General features: G+C 35.4%; 1 protein-coding gene and 1 long non-coding RNA gene across 3 annotated transcripts; one reads left to right on the forward strand and one right to left on the reverse strand.

Annotated features, from left to right (window-relative positions):
• Positions 1 to 4120: 4120 nt before the first annotated feature.
• LOC110453035 (H(+)/Cl(-) exchange transporter 7-like) lies at positions 4121 to 26010 on the reverse strand. Of its 2 annotated transcripts, none has more exons than XM_021501865.1 (23): positions 25904 to 26010; positions 24267 to 24395; positions 23794 to 23856; positions 23391 to 23523; positions 20234 to 20349; positions 19535 to 19678; positions 18374 to 18457; positions 17985 to 18143; positions 16493 to 16603; positions 16222 to 16276; positions 15522 to 15582; positions 15144 to 15282; positions 13467 to 13560; positions 12084 to 12253; positions 11753 to 11804; positions 11180 to 11307; positions 10634 to 10719; positions 10300 to 10429; positions 9925 to 10002; positions 8730 to 8822; positions 5576 to 5659; positions 4936 to 5016; positions 4121 to 4701 (listed from the first exon to the last, which is right to left on the reverse strand). In XM_021501865.1, the coding sequence occupies exons 1-23, from the start codon at positions 25955 to 25957 to the stop codon at positions 4606 to 4608; spliced, it is 2340 nt and encodes a 779-aa protein (XP_021357540.1). In that variant the 5' UTR covers positions 25958 to 26010; the 3' UTR covers positions 4121 to 4605. The 2 variants fall into 2 exon arrangements, with proteins under 2 accessions (XP_021357540.1, XP_021357532.1); XM_021501857.1 differs by lacking the exon at positions 25904 to 26010 and adding an exon at positions 25555 to 25749.
• LOC110453061 lies at positions 6774 to 8721 on the forward strand. The gene is made up of 3 exons (XR_002463249.1): positions 6774 to 7038; positions 7266 to 8051; positions 8478 to 8721. It is a non-coding gene; the product is annotated as an uncharacterized LOC110453061 (long non-coding RNA).
• Positions 26011 to 26015: the final 5 nt, after the last annotated feature.

The raw sequence follows: 26015 nt of genomic DNA on the forward strand, positions 1-26015 counted from the left end.
GCCTTTTTTCCATATCACACCCAGTCTCAACCCTCGCCTAATATCAGCCCTCTGGCTGATATTGAGAGGGCTGATATTGGAGTCTCCGGTTGATACTGGGTGGGATATGGAAAAAGGCACGTATTATTCTCCATGTAACAGGGTACATATATTGTATATATTTAAGACAGGACCAGAAAAAAGTCATCCATGGAAAACCATCTAAAATTGAGGTCTCATTTGATTCAAAATACCATTTAAAGAAACGTTTTACCAAATGGCAGAGCAGTCATTTCTGCAGGAACAAGATGGTGTTTTTTATGGTTACCAGTTTCCTCAGCTGAAGAATGTCAATCGAAAATCACTCAGAATTTTCTGTCATAATTTGAATTTAATGTCTCTTCATGATTGGTCCCCAATTATTCAAACAGTTTAATTGGAAGACCTGAAGAGTTTCCAATTGGCAAACATTCAGGTGTAATGGTTCTTGCTATTATTTCAAAACATTTTTAGCTAGTAGGTTTATCTAAGGACTGTACAAAAGAAATTTAAATACTTAAAAAAAAACCATTCTTATTGGCTGTAAGCTAATTAGAGCCACATGGTGGAGTCTACTTTCAAATCAAGGGTTTTCAGTTTTACCTCCCCGCAACATGTACAGTCTATACATGCATGCACAACCATGCATATTTGTGACTAACAGCTTGAAAGGTTTTTAGTTTCAAGTAAATATGGTTTTGTTAAATGGGTCTCAAGCAAGTTTGAAACTATATCTTTTTATATTCTATCATTTCACTTTAGAATTTTCTTAAATGTGTGCTTTATATTTCAGAACATCTTTTATGCTGGAAAAGTAACTAAAACACTTTACATCCTTTAGGTAGTAAAATACTGATGAAAATAAATGTGAGTGGGAATTACCTAAATTTTTCACAAATGATTAATACTCAGATATGATTAATGCATCTATCATCCACAAGGACAGAATCAAGAAATTCAAGAAATGCAAGACACAACACACATGAAATAATATAGCTGACTTTTATTTGATTTGTTAACTATACAAACATAGACAAATCATGACAGTAAGGTTATCAAGTAATGACAAATACTTCAATAAACCCATGAATATCCGGTCTCTGTTACATCAAGGGTTGGAAGTTTTATGAGACATTCATGACAATTTTTAATCCCTCATATTTCCGTCTTAATTAAAATTAAAACTATAATATATACATATTGCATTCTGGCATTTAAAAAGACCAACATCATGGAATAACCATGATAAAACTCTAATATTTTCAATCTGATTGGAAAAACCGAGTTTGAAAATTGTATTAACTACAATGAATGTAGATACAGCCGAGCCCAGATCTGTGAGAGTAAACGGCAATTGATCGTTCTAGTATATACTGTGTCTATCTCAATGATACTGAACATCAACTTATAATATTGATATACAAAGTAAATATTTTATAAAGGCGATATACCCGCGACAGAGAAATTCTTCAGTAGCAGTATAAACTCCAAAGGTCATTCTAAACATCTTCAACTAAATGCCTAGTTATAAAGTGCTAAGATGTAAAAATGGTCGAACTTCATCCTTATAAAATTGCACCTCAAATTCAGAAGGATTAATAAACAAATACATGTAGATAAGTTAATTATTAATATCATTACCCTTTCTATTTTATAGAATAAAGAATTACTGACCATCTTAAGAGAGATTGATTTTTAATGAACACAAGAGAAGCTAAAAGGTAAATTATCACAGGCATGTTGTAACTGCAACATTAGACTACATAGAGTTAATAAGATCTCACCACTAGTCATTGCCCAGTATACAGGAGACTTTGCCAACAAGCCATCAAATTTTACATGAGACTTGGCCCACCAGCCATCTTGTTATACATAAGACTCGGCCCACCAGCCATCAAATTATACATAAGAATCGGCCCACCAGCCATCAAATTATACATAAGACTCGGCCCACCAGCCATCAAATTATACATAAGACTTGGCCCACCAGCCATCAAATTATACATAAGACTCGGCCCACCAGCAATCAAATTATATATAAGACTCGGCCCACCAGCTGCTAGTTATCTTGTTTTACATAAGACTTACTCCACCAGCCAACTGACAAACTTTCATAACATTAAGCAAGATAAGTTTTACTTATTTAAATAAAAGTATGGCAATAGGAGAAAACAGAAATATAATACACTTATAACAACCTATTTTCATACAAGTTTACAAGATTTGTTGTACATATATTCAAATACTTGTTCATCAAGGTTTTTGTCAAGGAACATTTATCAAAGATGGATTCCCAATAATTTTCAGTATTTCAATACGTGTTATTATCAAAACGTTATTTATGTTGTCCTTCCTGTTTGGAGAGACTCAGCAATAGGTGTTGTATTCTTCTTTAGGTCAGTAAACTAAACATAGAGTAGCTGTTGCTAATTTACCAGTACAGATGGCTGATTAAAATAATAGAGGTCAACTTTTTGGACAATTTTATTGCTTTTTGAGAGACTTTAAATCTCTATCCCAGTGGGTTGTAAGCTGTACAAGTGCCTTGAGGTTTTTGTGTATGGATACAGGACAATTTCATGTCAACTAAAGGTAGAATGCCATTAATACGCTCTTTCACATGTACAGTTAATACAAAAATTGAACCACACAAACAGATCATACACTAAATCTTCATAATAAGCCTGATTTGGCTAGCCTTAAATTCCATGTAGGAATCAACATTGGTGCTCTCGGCCCAAACATGTACCAGAGTGTAAGGTATTTGATTATCAAATGACAGGATTTACTATTGCAGCTTGATTTTCCAACCCTTCCATGTATCTTATCTTATGATTTTATAACCTTGTAGATTATAATTTATATAACAGATAAACCTAGAAAAGAGCAACAATGAAAGTAAGTAGACTAAATAATCTGTAAAAGGTTGAGAAAATAGGACACCCTTGAAATTAATCCTTCTTACTGTTTTTGCAAATAAGAAGGCATTGTAAACAGGCGGCTTCAAAAATAAGTCTGAAATTTCTGGAAACAAAAGCTTCTCATTAAGATGTTTGGATACTTGTGTGTCTACAATCTCAATAATACTGACCATTGAGGGTAATGAGAGCTTGTACAAAACCATTTGTTTCTTTTCCTGACAATCTTTCAAATACAACATAGTGAAATATTGACAAAAACCAGTGGGAACTCATCTTTAAAGCATGGAATGTAAAGCATTTATATCACCTCACCCATTCTTTGTGTTATCTTTGTTGGCATTGAACAGAACTGAATTATCTTGATAATGACAAAAAACTCTGTATCAATTTGTCTCATAGTAAGAGTTTTACATATAGGTGAGTTATTGATGTATATAGAACTCTTCCTTGTGTGACTTGAACACTTATGTCATTAATATTGTACATAGTATTTTAACAACAGACATGTATTATGTATACATTTCACAGATTCAATTCCTTGCCAGTCAGTCATTTGAAATACAATGGCACACAAATATTAATTTGCTTAAATACTTTCTCCAAACAGAACTTAAGTATCCATATCAACAAGTTTGACGGCATTGCAGAAATACAACTTACATAAGTATCACAGAGTATATTAGCTGAAGCATACTGCTACATCATTATTATCATAAAAGTAAGCTGTTTTGGACCTTATGGTAGCAGATTACACAGTTAAAATACACCCAGAAGGTGTTCCAGTGGGAACAGAAACACACCCACACAGCTTTATACAAATCAGGTAATGGAAAGATTGATAAGTAACGAATTAACATTAGTAATTAACTAATAAATACTGTTCCAGCGAAGTGAAGATGACTGCACATCTTCCCTGCAGTGTCAAGATGGGCACACCTTCCCAGCAGTTTCATTTGGTTTGGTTTGTTTGTGTTTTACGTCCTAGTAACAGCAATGGTCATTTAAGGACGTGCCAGGTTTTGGTGGTGGAGGATAGCCAGATTTCCTGGAGAAAAACCACTGACCTACGGCCAGTACCTGACGACTGCCCCACATAGGCCTTGACCCTGCGATCCAGTGGTGGAGGGCTAGTGATAGCAGATTGTCTTGCGCCTTAACCACTTGGTGACCATCCCCCCCCCCCCCCCCCCCCCAGCAGTTTCAATATCACTCTTAAAATTCCCTCGATGTCAAGATGACTGCTCACTTTATTTACTACACTTGCTATATATTGAGGACTCCAATGTACATGTCAGTTCGTTTTACCATATCATAAAATCTCTATAGACGTCCATCTTTGGTGACTTCCAGTGAGGACACTTGAACTTAAGGCTAAACTTTATACTGTCAAGAAATATCACAAATTCTTTTAGAACATGTCATTGCTTCATAACATTAGCACCAATCCACATAAAGGTGTCTACATTTAAATCGTGGACAGAAATGGAAGTTTCAATCACAGCAAACATGCATGTAAATGCTTTGTTGAGATTCTGATTTCTTTGTAATGGAGGAGTCCATGAGGTAAATTGATTCTAGGGTCTATGCTGAAATACCATATGGTAGAACTGCATGTGAGCTGGTCAGTTTGTGATGGGGAGCTGGTCAGTTTGTGATGGGGAGCTGGTCAGTTTGTGATGGGGAGCTCCTCCATGTTGACCTTGCCCAAGTGCTGTGTGATCCTATACCTCGCAAGGTCCTTCCTGGTCACCATGCCGATCACCTAGAGACAACCATCAACCAACTCATCAACACATCATCACCACAAATCATTTATATCAGCTTATTTAGTACACATTCTTTTATTTTAAAACTTATTCATCAGTTTACTCCTGTAATCTGTCTGACCTGTTATGTATATACTATTTTCGTACAATCCACCTATTTTTTTCCTACTTTAAGAGTTGATTGTAGTAAAATTGAGATAGTTGCCATGGTAAAATAAATACAAACTAACCTGTTGTTGTCTGTTGACCACAACAACATGCCGCAGTCCAAGCGCCCTGAACAGGCGGAAAATTCTTGGAAAGGATGCACACTAAAATGAAAGTGATCAATTAAACAAATATGAAACTATGTTTAGTCATACAGATAACAAAAGAATTTCACAGATCAGTAAGATGGCCACTGGTGGTCCTATTGAATTTCAGATCTGGTTTACTTGGGCTGGTAATTTCTTTTATGTAAGTATCTGTAGATAATTTCCTGAAAATATTTGCATTACTTCAAAGTTATCTTAAGTCACAAAGTTTGGAGCCAAAACACTAGATGGCTGCTGGTGGCCACATATTGAATTTCAGATCCTGATCAAAATGGAACTTTTTTGATATTGTTAGTATTTATAGTAAGCTGCATGAAAATCAGAGTACCTTACATGTATTCCTTTAAGAGTTAATGGACATAATCCTTTAAATGCAAGACAACACCATGGAAGCAAACAAAGTGATACCTTTAGGTCACCTTCATTTTGTGACAGTTGTCAAGGTTACTATACAAATTATGTGATAAGATGTCAAGATAAATATAAACATATGTAAATTTTAACAATGAATGTTTATATAGGAAATTGCAAAATTGTTCAAGTGTCAGACACTTACGTGTGAAACAGAATAGGCGCCAGGATTAAAATATGGCTTTAGGTCAATGTGGAAATTCCGTTCTTGTGCAGAAATGTTTATTCGCTGCAAGATAAGTGGAAAAAAAGCAAGTCAATTTTCCAGCTTTATACTTTTCCAATATTGTGCAATTTTTATAATAAAGGACTTTATGTATCCTTGAATAATTTAATCTTCCTTTGAAATTATTAACATAAAAAAACCTCCTATGTATTAGAACATCATAATGTTGAAATATTGAATACTCGCATATAAAGGTGTTCCCTAGGTAGAAATCCCTGAATACTCACATGTATAGGTGTTCCCTAGGTAGGAATCCCTGAATACTCACATGTATAGGTGTTCCCTAGGTAAAAATCCCTGAATACTCACATGTATAGGTGTTCCCTAGGTAAAAATCCCTGAATACTCACATGTATAGGTGTTCCCTAGGTAAAAATCCCTGAATACTCACATGTATAGGTGTTCCCTAGGTAAAAATCCCTGAATACTCACATGTATAGGTGTTCCCTAGGTAAAAATCCCTGAATACTCACATGTATAGGTGTTCCCTAGGTAAAAATCCCTGAATACTCACATGTATAGGTGTAAACCAAACGTATGCATCTCTGAATACTCACATGCACAGGTGTAAACTTAAGATGGGTAAACCTGAATACTCACATGTATAGTTGTAAACCTTTGGTAGGCATCTCTGAATACTCACATGTATAGTTGTAAACCTTTGGTAGGCATCTCTGAATACTCACATGTATAGTTGTAAACCTTTGGTAGGCATCTCTGAATACTCACATGTATAGTTGTAAACCTTTGGTAGGCATCTCTGAATACTCACATGTATAGTTGTAAACCTTTGGTAGGCATCTCTGAATACTCACATGTATAGTTGTAAACCTTTGGTAGGCATCTCTGAATACTCACATGTATAGTTGTAAACCTTTGGTAGGCATCTCTGAATACTCACATGTATAGTTGTAAACCTTTGGTAGGCATCTCTGAATACTCACATGTACAGTTGTAAACCTTTGGTAGGCATCTCTGAATATTCATATGTACAGGTGTAAACCTGGGAAAGGTAAACCTAAATTCTCACATGTACAGGTGTAAACCTGGGATAGTTAAACCTTAATACTCACATCTACAGGTGTAAACCTGGGATAGGTAAACCTTAATACTCATATGTATAGGTGTAAACCTGGGATAGGTAAACCTTAATACTCACATGTACAGGTGTAAACCTGGGATAGGTAAACCTTAATACTCACATGTACAGGTGTAAACCTGGGATAGGTAAACCTTAATACTCACATGTACAGGTGTAAACCTGGGATAGGTAAACCTTAATACTCACATGTACAGGTGTAAACCTGGGATAGGTAAACCTTAATACTCACATGTACAGGTGTAAACCTGGGATAGGTAAACCTTAATACTCACATGTACAGGTGTAAACCTGAAAACTCACATGTCCAGGTATGAACCTAAAACAGGTAAACCTAAATACTCACATGTATAGGTGTATACCAAAGGTATGCATCTCTGAATACTCACCTGTATAGGTATAAACTTAAGATAATTAAACCTGAATATTCACATGTACAGTGTAAACCTTGGATAGGTAAACCTTAATACTCACATGTACAGGAGTAAACCTGAATACTCACATGTACAGGTGTAAACCTGGGATAGGTAAACCTGAATACTCACATGTACAGGTGTAAACCTGGGATAGGTAAACCTTAATACTCACATGTACAGGTGTAAACCTGGGATAGGTAAACCTTAATACTCACATGTACAGGTGTAAACCTGGGATAGGTAAACCTTAATACTCACATGTACAGGTGTAAACCTGGGATAGGTAAACCTTAATACTCACATGTACAGGTGTAAACCTGGGATAGGTAAACCTTAATACTCACATGTACAGGTGTAAACCTGGGATAGGTAAACCTTAATACTCACATGTACAGGTGTAAACCTGGGATAGGTAAACCTTAATACTCACATGTACAGGTGTAAACCTGAATACTCACATGTCCAGGTATGAACCTAAAACAGGTAAACCTAAATACTCACATGTATAGGTGTATACCAAAGGTATGCATCTCTGAATACTCACCTGTATAGGTATAAACTTAAGATAATTAAACCTGAATATTCACATGTACAGTGTAAACCTTGGATAGGTAAACCTTAATACTCACATGTACAGGTGTAAACCTGAATACTCACATGTACAGGTGTAAACCTGGGATAGGTAAACCTGAATACTCACATGTACAGGTGTAAACCTGGGATAGGTAAACCTTAATACGCACATGTACAGGTGTAAACCTGGGATAGGTTAAACTGAATACTCACATGTATAGGTGTAAACCTGGGATAGGTAAACCTTAATACTCACATGTATAGGTGTAAACCTGGGATAGGTAAACCTTAATACTCACATGTACAGGTGTAAACCTAAATACTCACATGTACAGTGTAAACCTGGGATAGGTAAACCTAAATACTCACATGTATAGGTGTAAACCTGGGATAGCTAAACCTGAATACTCACATGTATAGGTGTAAACCTGGGATAGGTTAAACTGAATACTCACATGTACAGGTGTAAACCTGAATACTCACATGTCCAGGTATAAACCTAAAACAGGTAAACCTAAATACTCACATGTATAGGTGTAAACCAAAGGTATGCATCTCTGAATACTCACCTGTATAGGTATAAACTTAAGATAATTAAACCTGAATATTCACATGTACAGTGTAAACCTTGGATAGGTAAACCTTAATACTCACATGTACAGGTGTAAACCTGAATACTCACATGTACAGGGGTAAACCTGGGATAGGTAAACCTGAATACTCACATCTACAGGTGTAAACCTGGGATAGGTAAACCTAAATACTCACATGTACAGTGAGGTGTAAACCTGGGATAGGTAAACCTGAATACTCACATGTACAGTGTAAACCTGGGATAGTTAAACCTTAGTACTCACATGTACAGGTGTAAACCTGGGATAGGTAAACCTAATTACTCACATGTACAGTGTAAACCTAAGACAGGTAAATATAAATACTCACATGCATAGGTGTAAACTTAAGATAGGTTAGCCTAATTACTCACATGTATAGGTGTAAACCTGGGGTAGGCATCCCTGAAATCTTTTATACTTAGTATTTTCTTTATCTGTTGTGCATCTTCATGTTCCTCAAACACCTGTAATTATGACATAGTCAGTTGAGGTTCTTATAACCATGTACAAATATTGCTGCCAGAGAAACAATTAAAATGAAGTTTTGGGAGTTAAGAAGTTAATCTAACACTGTATTTCAGTATTTATTGCATGACAGGAAAAGCAAATGGTAAATGAAGTAGGAACACTTACAAATATCTCTAATTTAATGAGTATGAACATGAACAAGTGGATTAAGTATAGTTTATAAAACCTAATTATCTCGAAGATAATAAGGTATCCTGCTAGGTTTGCATGGGGTTAATGCTGTACCTCATTCTGCTGCTCATTACTGTATTCATACACAAAATACATTGTTATAATGTATACATTGTTGTAATGTATTATTGTTGTAATGTATTATTGTTGTAATGTATACATTGTTGTAATGTATAAATGTATCATTGTTGTAATGCATACATTGTTGTAATGTATACATTGTTGTAATGTATAAATGTATACATTGTTGTAATATATCATTGTTGTAATGTATAAATGTATCATTGTTGTAATGTATTATTGTTGTAATGTATAAATGTATCATTGTTGTAATGTATACATTGTTGTTATGTATAAATGTATACATTGTTGTTATGTATAAATGTATACATTGTTGTAATAAATCATTGTTGTAATAAATATATTGTTGTAATGTAAAAATGTATCATTGTTGTAATGCATACATTGTTGTAATGTATAAATGTATACATTGTTGTAATGTATAAATGTATCATTGTTGTAATGTATTATTGTTGTAATGTTTAAATGTATCATTGTTGTAATGTATACATTGTTGTTATGTATAAATGTATACATTGTTGTAATAAATCATTGTTGTAATGAATACATTGTTGTAATGTATACATTCCAATTGTGTCACATTTTGTCTTATATGGTTATCTGCACTTCATTTTAGGAATATTCACTCACGTTGAATGACAGATACATTAGTAAACATACTCACCTTAAGAGAAAGACATATCATACATATTCATCTAAAGCTTTATATTTAAAACTTTACATACTCACCATCAGTGTATAACTATATACATTCACCTAACATATTATTATTCAAAATATACCTACCTTTAGTTTAAGCAGGGTGACAAGCTGAGACCTAAGGATGGTTCCATGGAATGTTCCAAAGGTCCCGGAGTCAGGAGACTGAAATGTTGTTCAACAATCTTTGTTCACTATTCACTTAAAATGTTTAATAATAAAAGCAAACAAAATCTCTTTGTTTTATAAGTTTGCTATATATTAAGGAAACAAACTTATCTGTCATACTGATATATTTTTGACTGATAAATATGTGAATCCAGTAGTTTTCTTATGCATTTTGTATGTTTCGTACAATAACTAAAAGGTGTTCTGATGAAAGTGGGCGTAACAGAAAACTTTCTAAACTAGAGGGTGCATCCCTTAGATGTGCTGTGTCCAGACCTGCCCTTGGTTACATACCTCCTCAGTGAAGGGATCATAGTCCTCCACTACCGGGAACCCATTATGTGTCTCATTCTTAAGGATGTTGACAATACGCCCTACTGACTCGTACGACCTCAGCACGGTGACAGGATGGCTCATTACTTCCCTGCATCACACAAAACATGTCATTATACCTATGTTACAGTGTGTCTGATTGGATTAAATACATCACATGACTGGGAGACCAAACTTTGTGCCTTCCTCACATTATCAGGTCTCCCTCAGTCAGTCAAATAAGAATACCAATTTGAACTTTTCTGATATGGTAGAATAAATCTGGTATATTCTATAATACAGATGCAAGACTTACGTGGCAGAGATGTTGGTAAGCATGGAAGAGGGTTCCCAGCCAAGGAGTGGAACGCCTTGTATGTGGATATGCATGTCGTAGATACCCTGTAATAAAAGTAGTAAGTAAGAGCTTGTACATGTACACCCAAAGTGGTTATGTATCTTGTGTCCCACGTACAGTAGTTCAAACATATTGGAAGAGGGCTTGTACACTCTGTAAGTGAATATAATTATACCCTATCACAAGCAATAACAGTAGTATTGATAATTGATAAGTTGGTGATAATTATATTCTCTGTAATTATTTTTTCTGTCTTTTCCTAAAAAAGAATTATTCTAATAATCTCTGGTGGAATTGTAAGAGTGGAGTTGTAAGTTTGACAACAGCTGGGTAAACTGTGGGCGAGCTCACACAGATATACCCCCAGCTTCATCAAACCTACAAACTTCTCAAAGGTAATTTAAACTTTGTTTGCAGGGAGTATTATAATGGAATCACAAATTTCTGTCTTCAAGCACATCTACATATGATGGTAGAGGTTATCCCCTAGAGAGTGTGGCTAACCTCATTGAAGATGTCTCCAATCCACTTTGACACCATCAGCACAATCATGACAGGAAGACCAAGTGTGATGTTTCCAGTTGCCTCAGTAATGATAACCGTCAGGCTAATGGTCATCCTTACAATACCTCCTGTAGGAAATCAAGATGTAAAGTAGGTCGCCATGACCTCATTAGCAATAACTATCAGTTCACGGTCATCCTCATTATATGTGTAACACCTCCCATAGTAAATTAGAATGTAAAGTAGGTCACAATGATATTCATTAATGATAACCATCAGGTTATAGTTGTCATCACAATATATCCTATAGAACATTGTTGTTAAATAATTCACAGATGTAATAATGACACTCAGATCAAAGGAGGGCAAAACAAAAGTGAAAGTTAGACTGTGGTGGGTATTTCCCAGTATACAGTGTTGATATGACCTACCTATAGCTATGCAGGTGCTAATGAACCTTGTTTGGAACAGTTTGTCTATCTAGCTATGATGAATCTCCTCCTAGCAAAGAATAATTTATTTATCTTGGTATGAAATGCCCTCTGGTAAACAAATCTAAGATAATTTACCTACCTAGCTGTGCAGCTCCTCCTAGCAAAGCATACTTGGAATAGTTAACCCAGGTCTAAACAGAAAAGAAGAAATTGAACTATGGAGGCTATACAATCAGAAAAACAGTTTTTGTTTTGACTTGCTATCTCTCTGTTTTATAACCCTCTCATGACAACAAACAAGTTCATTTTCCATGCATAGTTACATCATGTATCAGTTAATTTTTAAAATTCCAACTAAATTTAAAAACATTGTCATCGATAATATGAATGATCTTTAACAGCAGACAATGGGCAGTACTGAATACTGGCTTTACAGCGAAAGAAAAGGTGTATTGATTATGGATACTTACGGCAGAAGGAAAGGCAGACTTGAGCAGGACAGCCAGCAGTCTTCCCCAGGAGGCACCAATCAAAATGCTGGGTATAAACAGGCCACTAGGCACGTACAGTCCGTAGGTCCAACAGGCCAGGAAGAAACTGCACAGACAGTAGACAGCCAGGGTTGCAGGTCGGAATGTACCTACAGGTAACTTACAGGTAAAAACTGGGCATATTTCTAATATTACATGTTAACAAGCCAGAAAATCATTACAAGGAAGTCTGCATATACATGTACATTGAATAGCCTTTGTAAAAAAAATTAAAAAAAAAAAAAAAAAAAATTGAGAACATTGGTGACTTTTTCTAGACACTTTTGTATTTTGCACACAGATGATATAACAGAGGGTCTATCTGGCTTATGAACTAAGTTGTAGGTTAAAAAAGATTACTTAAAGTTAAGTTAAGTTAAGATAAGATAAGTATAAGTTATTTAAAGAAGTTGTACTGTAGTTGTCAAAGTTTGTGATTCAGTATGGCCTGCCTGAGCAACATACTACAAATTAACAAGTAAGACTGACAATACAATGTATGTACTTGGAATACCCGCTCTCCATCCTTATATTACACTCAGTACCCCTCACAATCATCACCTATATTGTCATAATATAAAATGTTCTACTTGGTAGTCCCCATAGTTCATGGTGTATTTAATTATACAGTACTACTTATTTTCGTTTTCAATTTGGAATTAATATTTAAAGATGAAAAATATTGACCATATATCTATTAAGACATTGAGATGAACAGATGCTTAGTCACCTATCACATGTATTAAAAAACATTCATGAAATTTTATTCAAAATTGTTTAAATACAATGTCATCTCCAATCACTTGTAATTTTAATTTTTCACTGGTGAACATGCATCTGCAAAATATCATTCTAAAAATTTGTGATATTAGAATAGCGAATTATTCACTAATCAATTACCTTACAAGCAGAACTATTAACTATCCAGCTTTTAGCTTTTATTGGTGACCATATGCTTTTATATCTATAATGTATGATTGCCTCTAAACTACTATACTGTACCATGTCAGTGTAATATACAGTATTTAACTCTCCTTTCTGGCCAACAACACGTATCCTTCACAGCACATCATAAGGACAGTTGTCTGAAGTAGTCAATCTCTACACACTTTACTGGTATACCGTGTGGAAGTGTTTTTTGATGTTCTACTTACCAGGTATATTGTGAAATAATTTCACTAACACTTCCTTCAGATGCCACACATGGTATACTTACCAAGTATATCAAGAAATATATCCTTAATGTTTTATTCTGTCACCAAACACTTACCAGGTATATCATGAAATAATTCCTTTATGTTTATTTTGTTGTCAAACACTTACCAGGTATATCATGAAATAATTCCTTTATGCTTTCCTCTGGAGTATGGAACAATAAACCAGCAGTAGCACTGTACTGGCCATCATCACAGAAAAACTACAACACACAGCGTTAGTATAGCTCACACCACACGGTAAAACACAACCAACAAGCCTAGAGTGAAGTCATATTTAAAATTGATAAATTTAGCTCACACCACACGGTAAAACACTACCAACAAGCCTAGAGTGAAGTCATATTTAAAACTAATAAGTTTTATGTCTCCATAAGTACATACACTTGGTATTCAATAGCAAATATTTAAAAAAAAAACATAATGAAAATCTGTATATTTTATGAAGATCCTCATTATTACACTGAATTACCACAGACATAACAGAAATATTTTTTTCGCTACCTCACAAAGTAATTTTTCTTTAGTATAGTATTGAGAGTCCGATAGAGGTCCCTATATTTACATTTCACTTCAAACTATTGAACTCACTATAAACTTTGGAGTTCACTATAAACCTCGGAGTTCACTTTAAACTGGTTGTAGGCTACCCTTTATTTTTGGTTAACTAAAGACTATACCCTTAAACCCCGATAATAATTAAGCCTGATTTGAAAACAGCTGGCCTTTAAAACAAGCTTTGATTTTCTTGCATATAAAAACACTTTGTATCACAATTACGCATCAATTTGAAAATTGGATGGCTGCATATAAATAAGACTTGGGTTCCTGGTCGGAATCCCTTTCCCACACTTGGTCAGGTTTGACATATAATCGTGATATACTGGTATTACATGATTTAAGCCTAACATTGTAGCATGAGTTTCGGACACTTCTGTGTGTCTATAAACATCTGACCAGCTCATCACATAGCTGTACGTTTTTACCTTGCTTCATGTAATGTCGGATGTATATTAGGGATGTAAATTACCAGGCGAATTAGCATAAGTAAAAAATTGTACATGTATATATGTAAAACAACTTACTCACGAATCATTGATTTTATTTTGCCTAGATTTATCTCATTCAAAAAGGGGAGACACATGTACGTTTGTATGATAGAGTATCATCAAAGAAGAAAATAAAGATTTTGAAAAGTTTTATTTTAAACATCAATTTGATACACGGTGTATGTTATTAACACAATAAAATATAGTTATACACACACACAAGCCATAATGATTATATCTATAAAACAAGGCTTAAAAAAATGTCAGTGAATTCTTGAATTAACTGTGGTACAATGTAGGTCAGCCAGATATAAGATTGATTTTAGGTCCAAGTTGACCTAGCCATGAGACTCAAATATACTGGTATTGGATGTGTGTGAGTCTTAAGGTTTTAGATAATTAGTTACATGTTTCCTTTAGTTATTTCATTTTTAGAATAATGTGATCGGCTGGAGTTAATGCTACCATCTCCACTGGTTATGATATTTCAGTGAGATGACACTCAAAAGTGGCTCCATCATCAATAGACCCCATTTTTTTAAGATCACAGCTTTTATCAGGATACAATATTAGGGATAAATATGGAAGAAAATAATCAGGGGCTGTTTTTTCTGCAGTCATCCATATTTTGTTAGGAGTTTTACCTACATTTGTATGAAAATGGGGTCAATGGGTCCAAGAATTATTGCTGAAACCCTGAAAACCCCCCAAATATAACAATGTACAGGATGACCTACTTGTACACTGTCTTCATCTGGGTCTTTCCTCATTGGCTGGCAGTCATTGTTGAAATACAGTGTCAGGTAGCTGACCGTTGCTGTTGCTACAGCAACCAAAATGGCTTCTAAAACTTGAGTTCCCCTGCTTGTGATGTACCTGTAGATAAGCCACATGTATACACAGATGTCCTATCAATATCATCTCAACAAGTATCGCATTTCAAACTACATGTATTTCATATTTAATTCATCAATCTGAGACAGAAATCTTTTACATCAATATGACATCTCAATCAATGGAGAAATAATTATAAACCAACAATATACCTATTAAAATCAAATATACATGTCAGAAAAATCTTTGAGAAATAGATAAACTATTGAGGGAATACTTACTTTTTACGAAAAATGGTCAATTTGTAATTGATGTGATTAAATGCAGCTCCAAGAAGTCCACCTTTATACAAAATAATTGTTGCAATTAGCAACTTATGGAAACAACTTTAATAGAAAAACTAATGATATATATTAATTTGGAAAATCAGAAACTGGATAAAGGTATTTCATACTAATTCTAGCTCAGCTATTAACCAGGGGGATCCTTTATCACCTTTTAAAAAAAACCAAAGTGAAGATGTCGGCAAGGTGACCCAATCACACCATATATTTATATAATGTGTGTCAAAATACTAGCAATTAAGATAAGAAACAATAAAGACATAAACGTTGCATTTATTTTTAATGTAAAAAAATCTTATTTCGCAATTGTTGAGGGATATTTAGTTTGCATTGGGAGGAGTATTTCGTCTGATGAGGCAGGGTTATTTGTTTGAGTTGGGACGGTTATTGGAGTTGGGAGGGGTAATGTTAGGTTTGAGTTGAAAGGATACTTGGTTTGAGTATGAGATTTGTTTGGTTTGAGCTGAGGGTAAATTGACTTGATTTGAGATAGTATGTGTATTTGGTTCAAGTTTGAGGAGTAGTCAACTTGAGTTAAGATAGCACCTGTTTTGAGTTAATATAGCACCTGTTTTGAGTTAGTAGGAGTACTTGGTTTGAGTTTGGACAGGAATTGAGCATGCTAGACTACACTTACCAAACACACCCATGAGGATAAAGAGAGGAATCTCAAGTCCTGAGTAGTCCGTCGTCTGCAAAGAAATCAAACAACTGTCTTCATTTAATGATTCTGAACCATACACAGTCTGTGTTTATGGTATATTGGGACTAATGGATAAATTAAAGAATAAGGTAAAAATTTGGAATGCAAAATTTCGATTTCAAGAAAAAAGAATCCAAAGAATTTACCAGGTCTATAACATTTTACCTTTCATTAATAAATGTACATTTAAATGGTGGTGACTTACATCAAACTTGCCAAAGTTGAAGAGACCCGGTGAAGAAAGGCTCCAGGGTGTACCCTTGACATAGCTTTGTACAATGTTCAAGGAGAAGGTCGACAACATGGATGCAAAAAACTGAAACAGAATTGAGATCAATAGCATTCATCAATACACTGATGATCAATAGAACAAGAGGCCCAGAATATGTTTAAAATAATTGGTATGAAGTAAAGATATAGCACTCCATGGTAGGTGCTGTAAGTACATATAAAATTTCAGAAAGATCCATCCAGTACTTGAGATATAACAAATTTCAAACAGAGCCACACCCCTATGCCCCTAGTGGGATCATACCCACCGTTTATACAAAATTGAGTCCCCTTGGCCAAAGGATGCTCCAGACTAAATAAGGATAAAATCCCTTAATCACGATGGTCGAAGAAGGATTTTAAAGGTTTTACCTCTATTTCTCCTATTGGACCCCGCCCTTCTGCCCCTGGGAGATCACACCCATTGCTTATACAAAATTGGTTCCCCTTTACCCAAGGATGCTTCACACCAAATATGGACCAAATCTTTTCATTCCTACAGAAGAAGAAGGATTTTAAAGAATAATTTGCTATGTTTCCCATATTTGGCCCCGCCCCTCAGGCCCCTGGGGGGTCAGACCCATGGTTTATACAAAATTGGTACCCCTTCACCCAAGGATGCTTTAGACTAAATAAGGAATAAATCCTGTCATTCCTACAGAAGAAGAAGGATTTTCTATTTGCTATATTTCCCATATTGGGGCCTGCCCCTCAGCCCCCAAGGGAGCCAGACCCACCGTTTATACAAAATTGGTTTCCCTTAACCCAAGGATGCTCAACACCAAATATGGACCAAATCCTGTCATTCCTACAGAAGTAGAAGGATTTTAAAGAATAATTTGCTATGTTCCCCATTGGGCCCTGCCCCTCAGGCCCTTGGGGGTCCAAACCCACAGTTTATACAAAACTGAGTCCCCTTGGCCCAAGGATGCTCCAGACCTAATAAGGATAAAATTCCTTAATCCCTAGAGTAGGAGGAGGATTTTGAAGGTTTTACCTCTAATTCCCCTATTCGGCCCCGGCCCTCCGCCCCAAGGGGGGCCACACCCACCATTTATACAAAATTGAGTCCCCTTGGCCCAAGGATGCTCCAGACTAAATTAGGATAAAATCCCTTAATTCCTACGGTAGGAGAAGGATTTTGAAGGTTTTACCTATTTCCCCTATTCGCCCCGGACCTTTGGACCAGGTGAGCTAAAAATCAAAGGGATGTAGCTCTTGTTCTGAAATGAAACTGACATTTTTGCCTTGCCAGATTATTCACCTAACAGCCTTTTCATCAAAGCCATGCATATACATACTGGTACTACCAAAAACAAATACAATGTATAATATTTGTTTTCTTGTGTTGACCTCTGCATCCCATTCAAGGATGAAAATAAAATGAGGGAGCACTAGCTAGAACAATGATTTTTGCCATTTCTTACAATCCTCCAAGTAAGTGCCTGGTTCCAGAAGCTGGCCCCCTCCTCCAAACTGAACAGTACACCCCCCACAGGTGCCCCAAAGGCAGCTGATACCCCGGCTGCTGCTCCTCCTGACACAAAGTCACGCTTCTCTTTGTCTGACCGGAAATACTGCAGAATCTGAAATGGCAAACACTAATATTACATAGTCTGTGTACTGACAGACAGACAGACAGACAGAAAAACAGATGTTTAACTTATTAAAACATATCATTACACATTTAAATAGTACTATTACATTACTGCAATGCATATGTTTGAACTTCAATTAGTTTAATATTTTTCAGGCACAAAATTTAAATACAAACTCTGCATAGAAAAAATATGATATATAATGTTAATGTACTGACCTTGAAATCAACATGGAAGGTGTCCGACTTGCCCTGAGAAATTCCAGCAGCCACCACAGCCCCAGAGTGAATCATTGGACCTTCCTGTTAACAGATAAACTGATCATTGTTAACACTTTGTACAGATGGATTTTCTTTCATTTTAGCATTAACATTCTAAGTCCAAGTATGTACAGTGTTTAAATTATTTTTGGGTGTGCATTGTTTCTTAACTAGAAATATTTGATGAATTTCTGAATTCATCACATCACATGTGATATGTGATGGACTTCCCTTCATATCTACGTACTGTACAACACACTACAGGATCTTAAACATTCATGTGTACCGAACATCGCAGACGGAGCTTTGCACATGGAGGTTACGCCATCGGTACTTATGAAGAAATAGAATACCCTCACTAACATGAATATAACACATAAGGAAGAACCTTTCTCATTGATAAGATCGATCTATCGTCTATTATATGTGGTTTTCTTTAAAAAAAGTGCATTAGAAAGGGAGATCAGCGGGATAATCTGATGTCTTGATTTTATGACTTGTACAAGTACTGTATAGTTGTTTAATTTTGCGGATTGAAGATTTCGCAACTTTGTTTCCAGAACTTATTCACTGGCTAATTTTTCGTGAATAACAATTTCTGTAAATCTATTTCAGAACACCTCGCAACTAAATGTAGTTAGGAGTACTAGTTAAATTCAACTGTATTTATGTTGTTTGATGATTTGCTGTCTTGCTTAGTGAACTTAAATGTTTTCATTAGTTTGCTACAATCTGGCAAAGGGTCCGTGATTGAGAACGGGATAACTTGGGGTTATGATAATAACATAATATTGAACTTTTTCAACACAAAGTTTAGACCTAAGAGCCTCAACTCAACTAACTTCACGGATGTATGAAACTTGGATGGTCTGGCTAAAATCTACAAATTTTCAAATTTTGATGCATCTGTGAAATTAGCAAAATTAAAACCCTTGTAAATATTAACAACTCTAAAGTGTAGAGTAGTGCATTAAGAACGTCACTGGAACTGTCTCCTTTTCATCAACTTACCCAAATATATCAGCTGTAGTTTCCATATATCTTGTATCTTTTCTTTAAAAAACAATTATTATTTTCATGTTGTAAAAATACTGGGGATCTAGAAGGGAGATAACTTACCTTGCCCACCACAAGTCCCCCAGCTACAGCACATATGACCCCCAGCACTTTACAGACCAGAGTTTTTATTCGCACCACATGTGGCACCTTCACGCCATTCAGGAAACACTTGATCTGAGGGATACCACTACCAGCAGCTATTGGCTGAAACAGATGAAGAGATAAATAGAGTTTATAAGTACATTGTATTGGGGAAGAGAGGTCAAATGCTATACCTGGGTGTTTGGAAATAGGGGAGGTCCAGGCAATGGCAGGATGTTTGAAGAGAAGGAGATTCTCAGTCTATAACAGAAGTTTTGGAGTGATGTGGGTTTTCAGACTCTAACAGGAGGTTAAGGGAGAGGGGTATTCTCATGACACAAAAAAAAAGGGTTTGGGGAGTGGGGAGGGTTTTGGGAGTGGGGTTGTATGAGTCTATTACATAATGTTTGGAGATAGTAGTTTAAAAGACTAACAAAATGTCTGTGGAGAATTAGGAGTAGTTATTGGTTATACCATGATACATGAAATAGGAGAAATGATGAAGTATATCAGGATACAGGGTGATATGAACATATGTGCTAAACTGAGAAACCATGCAAATAAAGTACTATGCTAAAACTCTTTGGTCATTTAAAATGATTTCTCTCTCAAACTCATGGAAAACCATGAAGAAGAAAGTGACGAAATATTCTGAAAATGATTATTAATTTATGTTACCTCTATAACTGCCGTCATGAAGGCTCCACACAGGACCAGTACTGCATTGATTCCAACCCAAATCAGAAATGGCCAATGAAAACAGGATAGATTAGCATCAACACAGCTATCAACCACTGTTATCTTTATAAGGAAAAAGGTGTCATAAAATGTTTTACAGCAGAAATCCATCTGTCATTCAGAAAATGTCAGTGAATGTAGCTGGAGGTAATACCATCACCATTGTGTTATCTGATGTGACCTAGCTTAGATACCATCACCATTGTGTTATTTGATGTGACTTAGCTTAGATACCATCACCATTGTGTTATCTGATGTGATCTAGCTTAGATACCATTACCATTGTGTTATCTGATGTGACTTAGCATAGATACCATCACCATTGTGTTATCTGATGTGACCTAGCTTAGATACCATCACCATTGTGTTATTTGATGTGACCTAGCTTAGATACCATCACCATTGTGTTATCTGATGTGACCTAGCTTAGATACCATCACCATTGTGTTATTTGATGTGACCTAGCTTAGATACCATCACCATTGTGTTATCTGATGTGACCTAGCTTAGATACCATCACCATTGTGTTATTTGATGTGACCTAGCTTAGATACCATCACCATTGTGTTATCTGATGTGACCTAGCTTAGATACCATCACCATTGTGTTATTTGATGTGACCTAGCTTAGATACCATCACCATTGTGTTATCTGATGTGACCTAGCTTAGATACCATCACCATTGTGTTATTTGATGTGACCTAGCTTAGATACCATCACCATTGTGTTATCTGATGTGACCTAGCTTAGATACCATCACCATTGTGTTATTTGATGTGACCTAGCTTAGATACCATCACCATTGTGTTATCTGATGTGACCTAGCTTAGATACCATCACCATTGTGTTATTTGATGTGACCTAGCTTAGATACCATCACCATTGTGTTATCTGATGTGACCTAGCTTAGATACCATCACCATTGTGTTATTTGATGTGACCTAGCTTAGATACCATCACCATTGTGTTATCTGATGTGACCTAGCTTAGATACCATCACCATTGTGTTATTTGATGTGACCTAGCTTAGATACCATCACCATTGTGTTATCTGATGTGACCTAGCTTAGATACCATCACCATTGTGTTATTTGATGTGACCTAGCTTAGATACCATCACCATTGTGTTATCTGATGTGACCTAGCTTAGATACCATCACCATTGTGTTATTTGATGTGACCTAGCTTAGATACCATCACCATTGTGTTATCTGATGTGACCTAGCTTAGATACCATCACCATTGTGTTATTTGATGTGACCTAGCTTAGATACCATCACCATTGTGTTATCTGATGTGACCTAGCTTAGATACCATCACCATTGTGTTATTTGATGTGACCTAGCTTAGATACCATCACCATTGTGTTATCTGATGTGACCTAGCTTAGATACCATCACCATTGTGTTATTTGATGTGACCTAGCTTAGATACCATCACCATTGTGTTATCTGATGTGACCTAGCTTAGATACCATCACCATTGTGTTATTTGATGTGACCTAGCTTAGATACCATCACCATTGTGTTATCTGATGTGACCTAGCTTAGATACCATCACCATTGTGTTATTTGATGTGACCTAGCTTAGATACCATCACCATTGTGTTATCTGATGTGACCTAGCTTAGATACCATCACCATTGTGTTATTTGATGTGACCTAGCTTAGATACCATCACCATTGTGTTATCTGATGTGACCTAGCTTAGATACCATCACCATTGTGTTATTTGATGTGACCTAGCTTAGATACCATCACCATTGTGTTATCTGATGTGACCTAGCTTAGATACCATCACCATTGTGTTATTTGATGTGACCTAGCTTAGATACCATCACCATTGTGTTATCTGATGTGACCTAGCTTAGATACCATCACCATTGTGTTATTTGATGTGACCTAGCTTAGATACCATCACCATTGTGTTATCTGATGTGACCTAGCTTAGATACCATCACCATTGTGTTATTTGATGTGACCTAGCTTAGATACCATCACCATTGTGTTATCTGATGTGACCTAGCTTAGATACCATCACCATTGTGTTATTTGATGTGACCTAGCTTAGATACCATCACCATTGTGTTATCTGATGTGACCTAGCTTAGATACCATCACCATTGTGTTATTTGATGTGACCTAGCTTAGATACCATCACCATTGTGTTATCTGATGTGACCTAGCTTAGATACCATCACCATTGTGTTATTTGATGTGACCTAGCTTAGATACCATCACCATTGTGTTATCTGATGTGACCTAGCTTAGATACCATCACCATTGTGTTATTTGATGTGACCTAGCTTAGATACCATCACCATTGTGTTATCTGATGTGACCTAGCTTAGATACCATCACCATTGTGTTATTTGATGTGACCTAGCTTAGATACCATCACCATTGTGTTATCTGATGTGACCTAGCTTAGATACCATCACCATTGTGTTATTTGATGTGACCTAGCTTAGATACCATCACCATTGTGTTATCTGATGTGACCTAGCTTAGATACCATCACCATTGTGTTATTTGATGTGACCTAGCTTAGATACCATCACCATTGTGTTATCTGATGTGACCTAGCTTAGATACCATCACCATTGTGTTATTTGATGTGACCTAGCTTAGATACCATCACCATTGTGTTATCTGATGTGACCTAGCTTAGATACCATCACCATTGTGTTATTTGATGTGACCTAGCTTAGATACCATCACCATTGTGTTATCTGATGTGACCTAGCTTAGATACCGTCACCATTGTGTTATTTGATGTGACCTAGTTTAGATACCATCACCATTGTGTTATCTGATGAGACCTAGCTTAGATACCATCACCATTGTTTTATTTGATGTGACCTAGCTTAGATACAATCACCAGTTTTATTTGATGTGACCTAGCTTAGATACCATCACCATTGTGTTATTTGATGAAACCTAGCTTAGATATCATCACCATTGTGTTATTTGATGTGACCTAGCTTAGATACCATCACCATTGTGTTTATTTTCTATAAATTCACATCCCTTGCAGTCATTGTTTTGCAGACAAACACTGATATGTGTTACTCTGGATGAGTGGTAGAAAAGGATACCAGTTTTAATGTAGGAGAACTTCAGTTTGGTGGAGAGGATGACCATGTTATCAATGACACAGGCGATGAGTCCCGTCAGGATTCCGATTAGTCCGAACACCAACCATCGCACCACCTCCTTCTTAATGTAGGCCTGCAACACACAAAACTTCCTATTTACCTTCAGACAAAACACCAACCATCGATTTGATAAGAGATAATCATGTATCAAGCTTACCTAAAGTGATGATATTTCTTAATATTATTTAGATAATGACAATTTTAACCTTTCTTATATATATATCATGGATGCGCACATGTCTTATACTTACTTAGGTGGTATATCTGAATTGAATTTGATAATTAATATTAGATTACACACCTTAAGTTTAATGACATGATAGTTTAACTCAATTATATATACCTTAGAGGATTTCCTTTCCTCTTGCTGAAAGAGCTCGTTTTCACATTGATCATAATCTAAACTCTGAAAAATAGACATAAACATTTTATTTTAATTTGCAAATATAGCAGAAATTGTGATTATAATGGTCCGAGTTAAAAACTTAACATATACTTGCACATTACTCTCAATAAAGGCTGACACAGTATTGCTGTAAATCCATCTCAACAAAAGCAGTATAATGAAGTGCTCAAATTTTATTAACCAATGTAGGTTAGGATCAGATTTTATTAAACATAGTTGAGTGAGGAATGCTAGCTGAAAAGGTATTTTTTTTAAATAAATCCTTTTTTTTTGGCAAAAGAAAAGAAAAGAAAAATATCAAATGGAGTTTCTCAGAGAACAGCATAAACTGATTTATACCACATATACCTAATTAAACTATCAGTTTGGAACATCTTGGTTTGGGATTTAAAAATATCACATTTGCTTACTTCAAATGTTCCAGAAAGTATTTTTTCATCTGAAATATCTTTATCATTGCCTGAATGTTCAGTTTGGTTTTCTAGGTCACTGCTTCCATCATCATCTCTAAAATGTACACTTCCGTAGTTGGAATTCACCTGCAACACAATAAACAAAACAGTTACTGTTGATATAAGACAGAAATGTTTATATTACCTCCATATTTTTTAACATTTATCTTAGGTATAGAGTAGTTTCTGCCTAATTACACATAAGGCTCACTTGACATAAATTTCAAGCATAATACTGAATTATTTGGACAATACATGCATGTATTCAAATAATTTCTAAATAAACTGTATGTCACTTTATCAGTGGGTGAAGCCATTTACTTCATTTCACTTTTATCGAGAGAATGCTATTTCATTATTTATATTAAGAATCTACCAAACATTGTGGTTTCGGAAGATTTCAATTTTTAAATGAGTCTCCTCAAAAATTAACATAGCAAATTAAATTAATCTCTTCAGAAAATCTTGTGAAATAGTAATTACATAGAGATTAAAGTGTTTTTTTTTCCAATGTTGTTTATTTGGTCATAGAATGGACAAAGGAGGATGGCTCATTGCATTCCATGTATCATGTATCTATTTATTTTTACAAAAACAATTTAAAAATTGGTTGTAAAGACTTTTTACCTAAAAAATACTGATTTGTTGCATTGAAATATGGCAAGAAACCATCAAAGATAATGCAAAAAATAAATTACATCAGGGAAAGCAACTATACAGCTTCCCATCATTTTTTGACATGTCCATGGATATAGAAAATAAATTGTGGCAGGGATAGCCTGTCCAAGTATCATGGATAGAGTTATTAATTAAATTATAATGTTTTGAGATAAGTGGATGAATGAAATATTATTAGTGAAGTTTAATATGTAATTATGTCTTGTTTGTTCGGGTTACATGTATTGTTTGTAGTATCTAGTCTTGTTCAGTGTCATTGTCCATGTGTCAGTTGTTCAGTGTCATTGTCCATGTGTCAGTTGTTCAGTGTCCCTCTAAATTAGTATGAGATATTTTGAGTAACCATTATAGTGTACTTTATTAATGTACTGAATAATGTTTAGGCTATATGCTCTGTGAATATTTGGAAATTCAAAATAACTGTATATATTGACATTGCTTCCATCGGGGATCATGGCTTGTCAAACTATATACACAAATGGACATCTACCTTGCCGTTTTTAATTCTCACAGTAAAACGTAATATTGACAAGAAATTATTACATAACCAAACGGGACACATGCATACTTTGAACAATTGAAGCGGAACGTCATCTCTTGTGTATTTTGCCGATTTCTTAAGCTTCCTGTCTTTCGTAAACATTTTCCCATAACCCTCCTTAAAAAAATTGGCGGTGTATAAAGCAACCACACAATGGTTCTCAGACAAAAAATAACCAAGATCCAAGGAATGAATGAACGAAGTTATTGAAAGGAAACAGGAAATTATTATGTTGAAAATGAAACCGGAAATTATAGGCTATTAATACATATTCTACACTTTCTTTCCCGATCCGTTTCGGAAACTTTTCAAAATTTACAAGTTATGTTTTGCATTAAATCGGTATTGAAGATAAAGAAAAGGCACAATAACACACCGAATTAGGGCGATTAGTGCGACGGCTGGTTCCAGCGACATCATTTGTCGCCATCTTCGAGAATAAGTCATGTGCTTTTTTGTTGACATGAATCTGTGTCTTTCTATCGCTT

The sequence above is a fragment of the Mizuhopecten yessoensis genome, unplaced genomic scaffold (assembly GCF_002113885.1).
Source record: "Mizuhopecten yessoensis strain PY_sf001 unplaced genomic scaffold, ASM211388v2 scaffold815, whole genome shotgun sequence".
NCBI classification, from domain to species: Eukaryota; Metazoa; Mollusca; class Bivalvia; order Pectinida; family Pectinidae; genus Mizuhopecten; species Mizuhopecten yessoensis.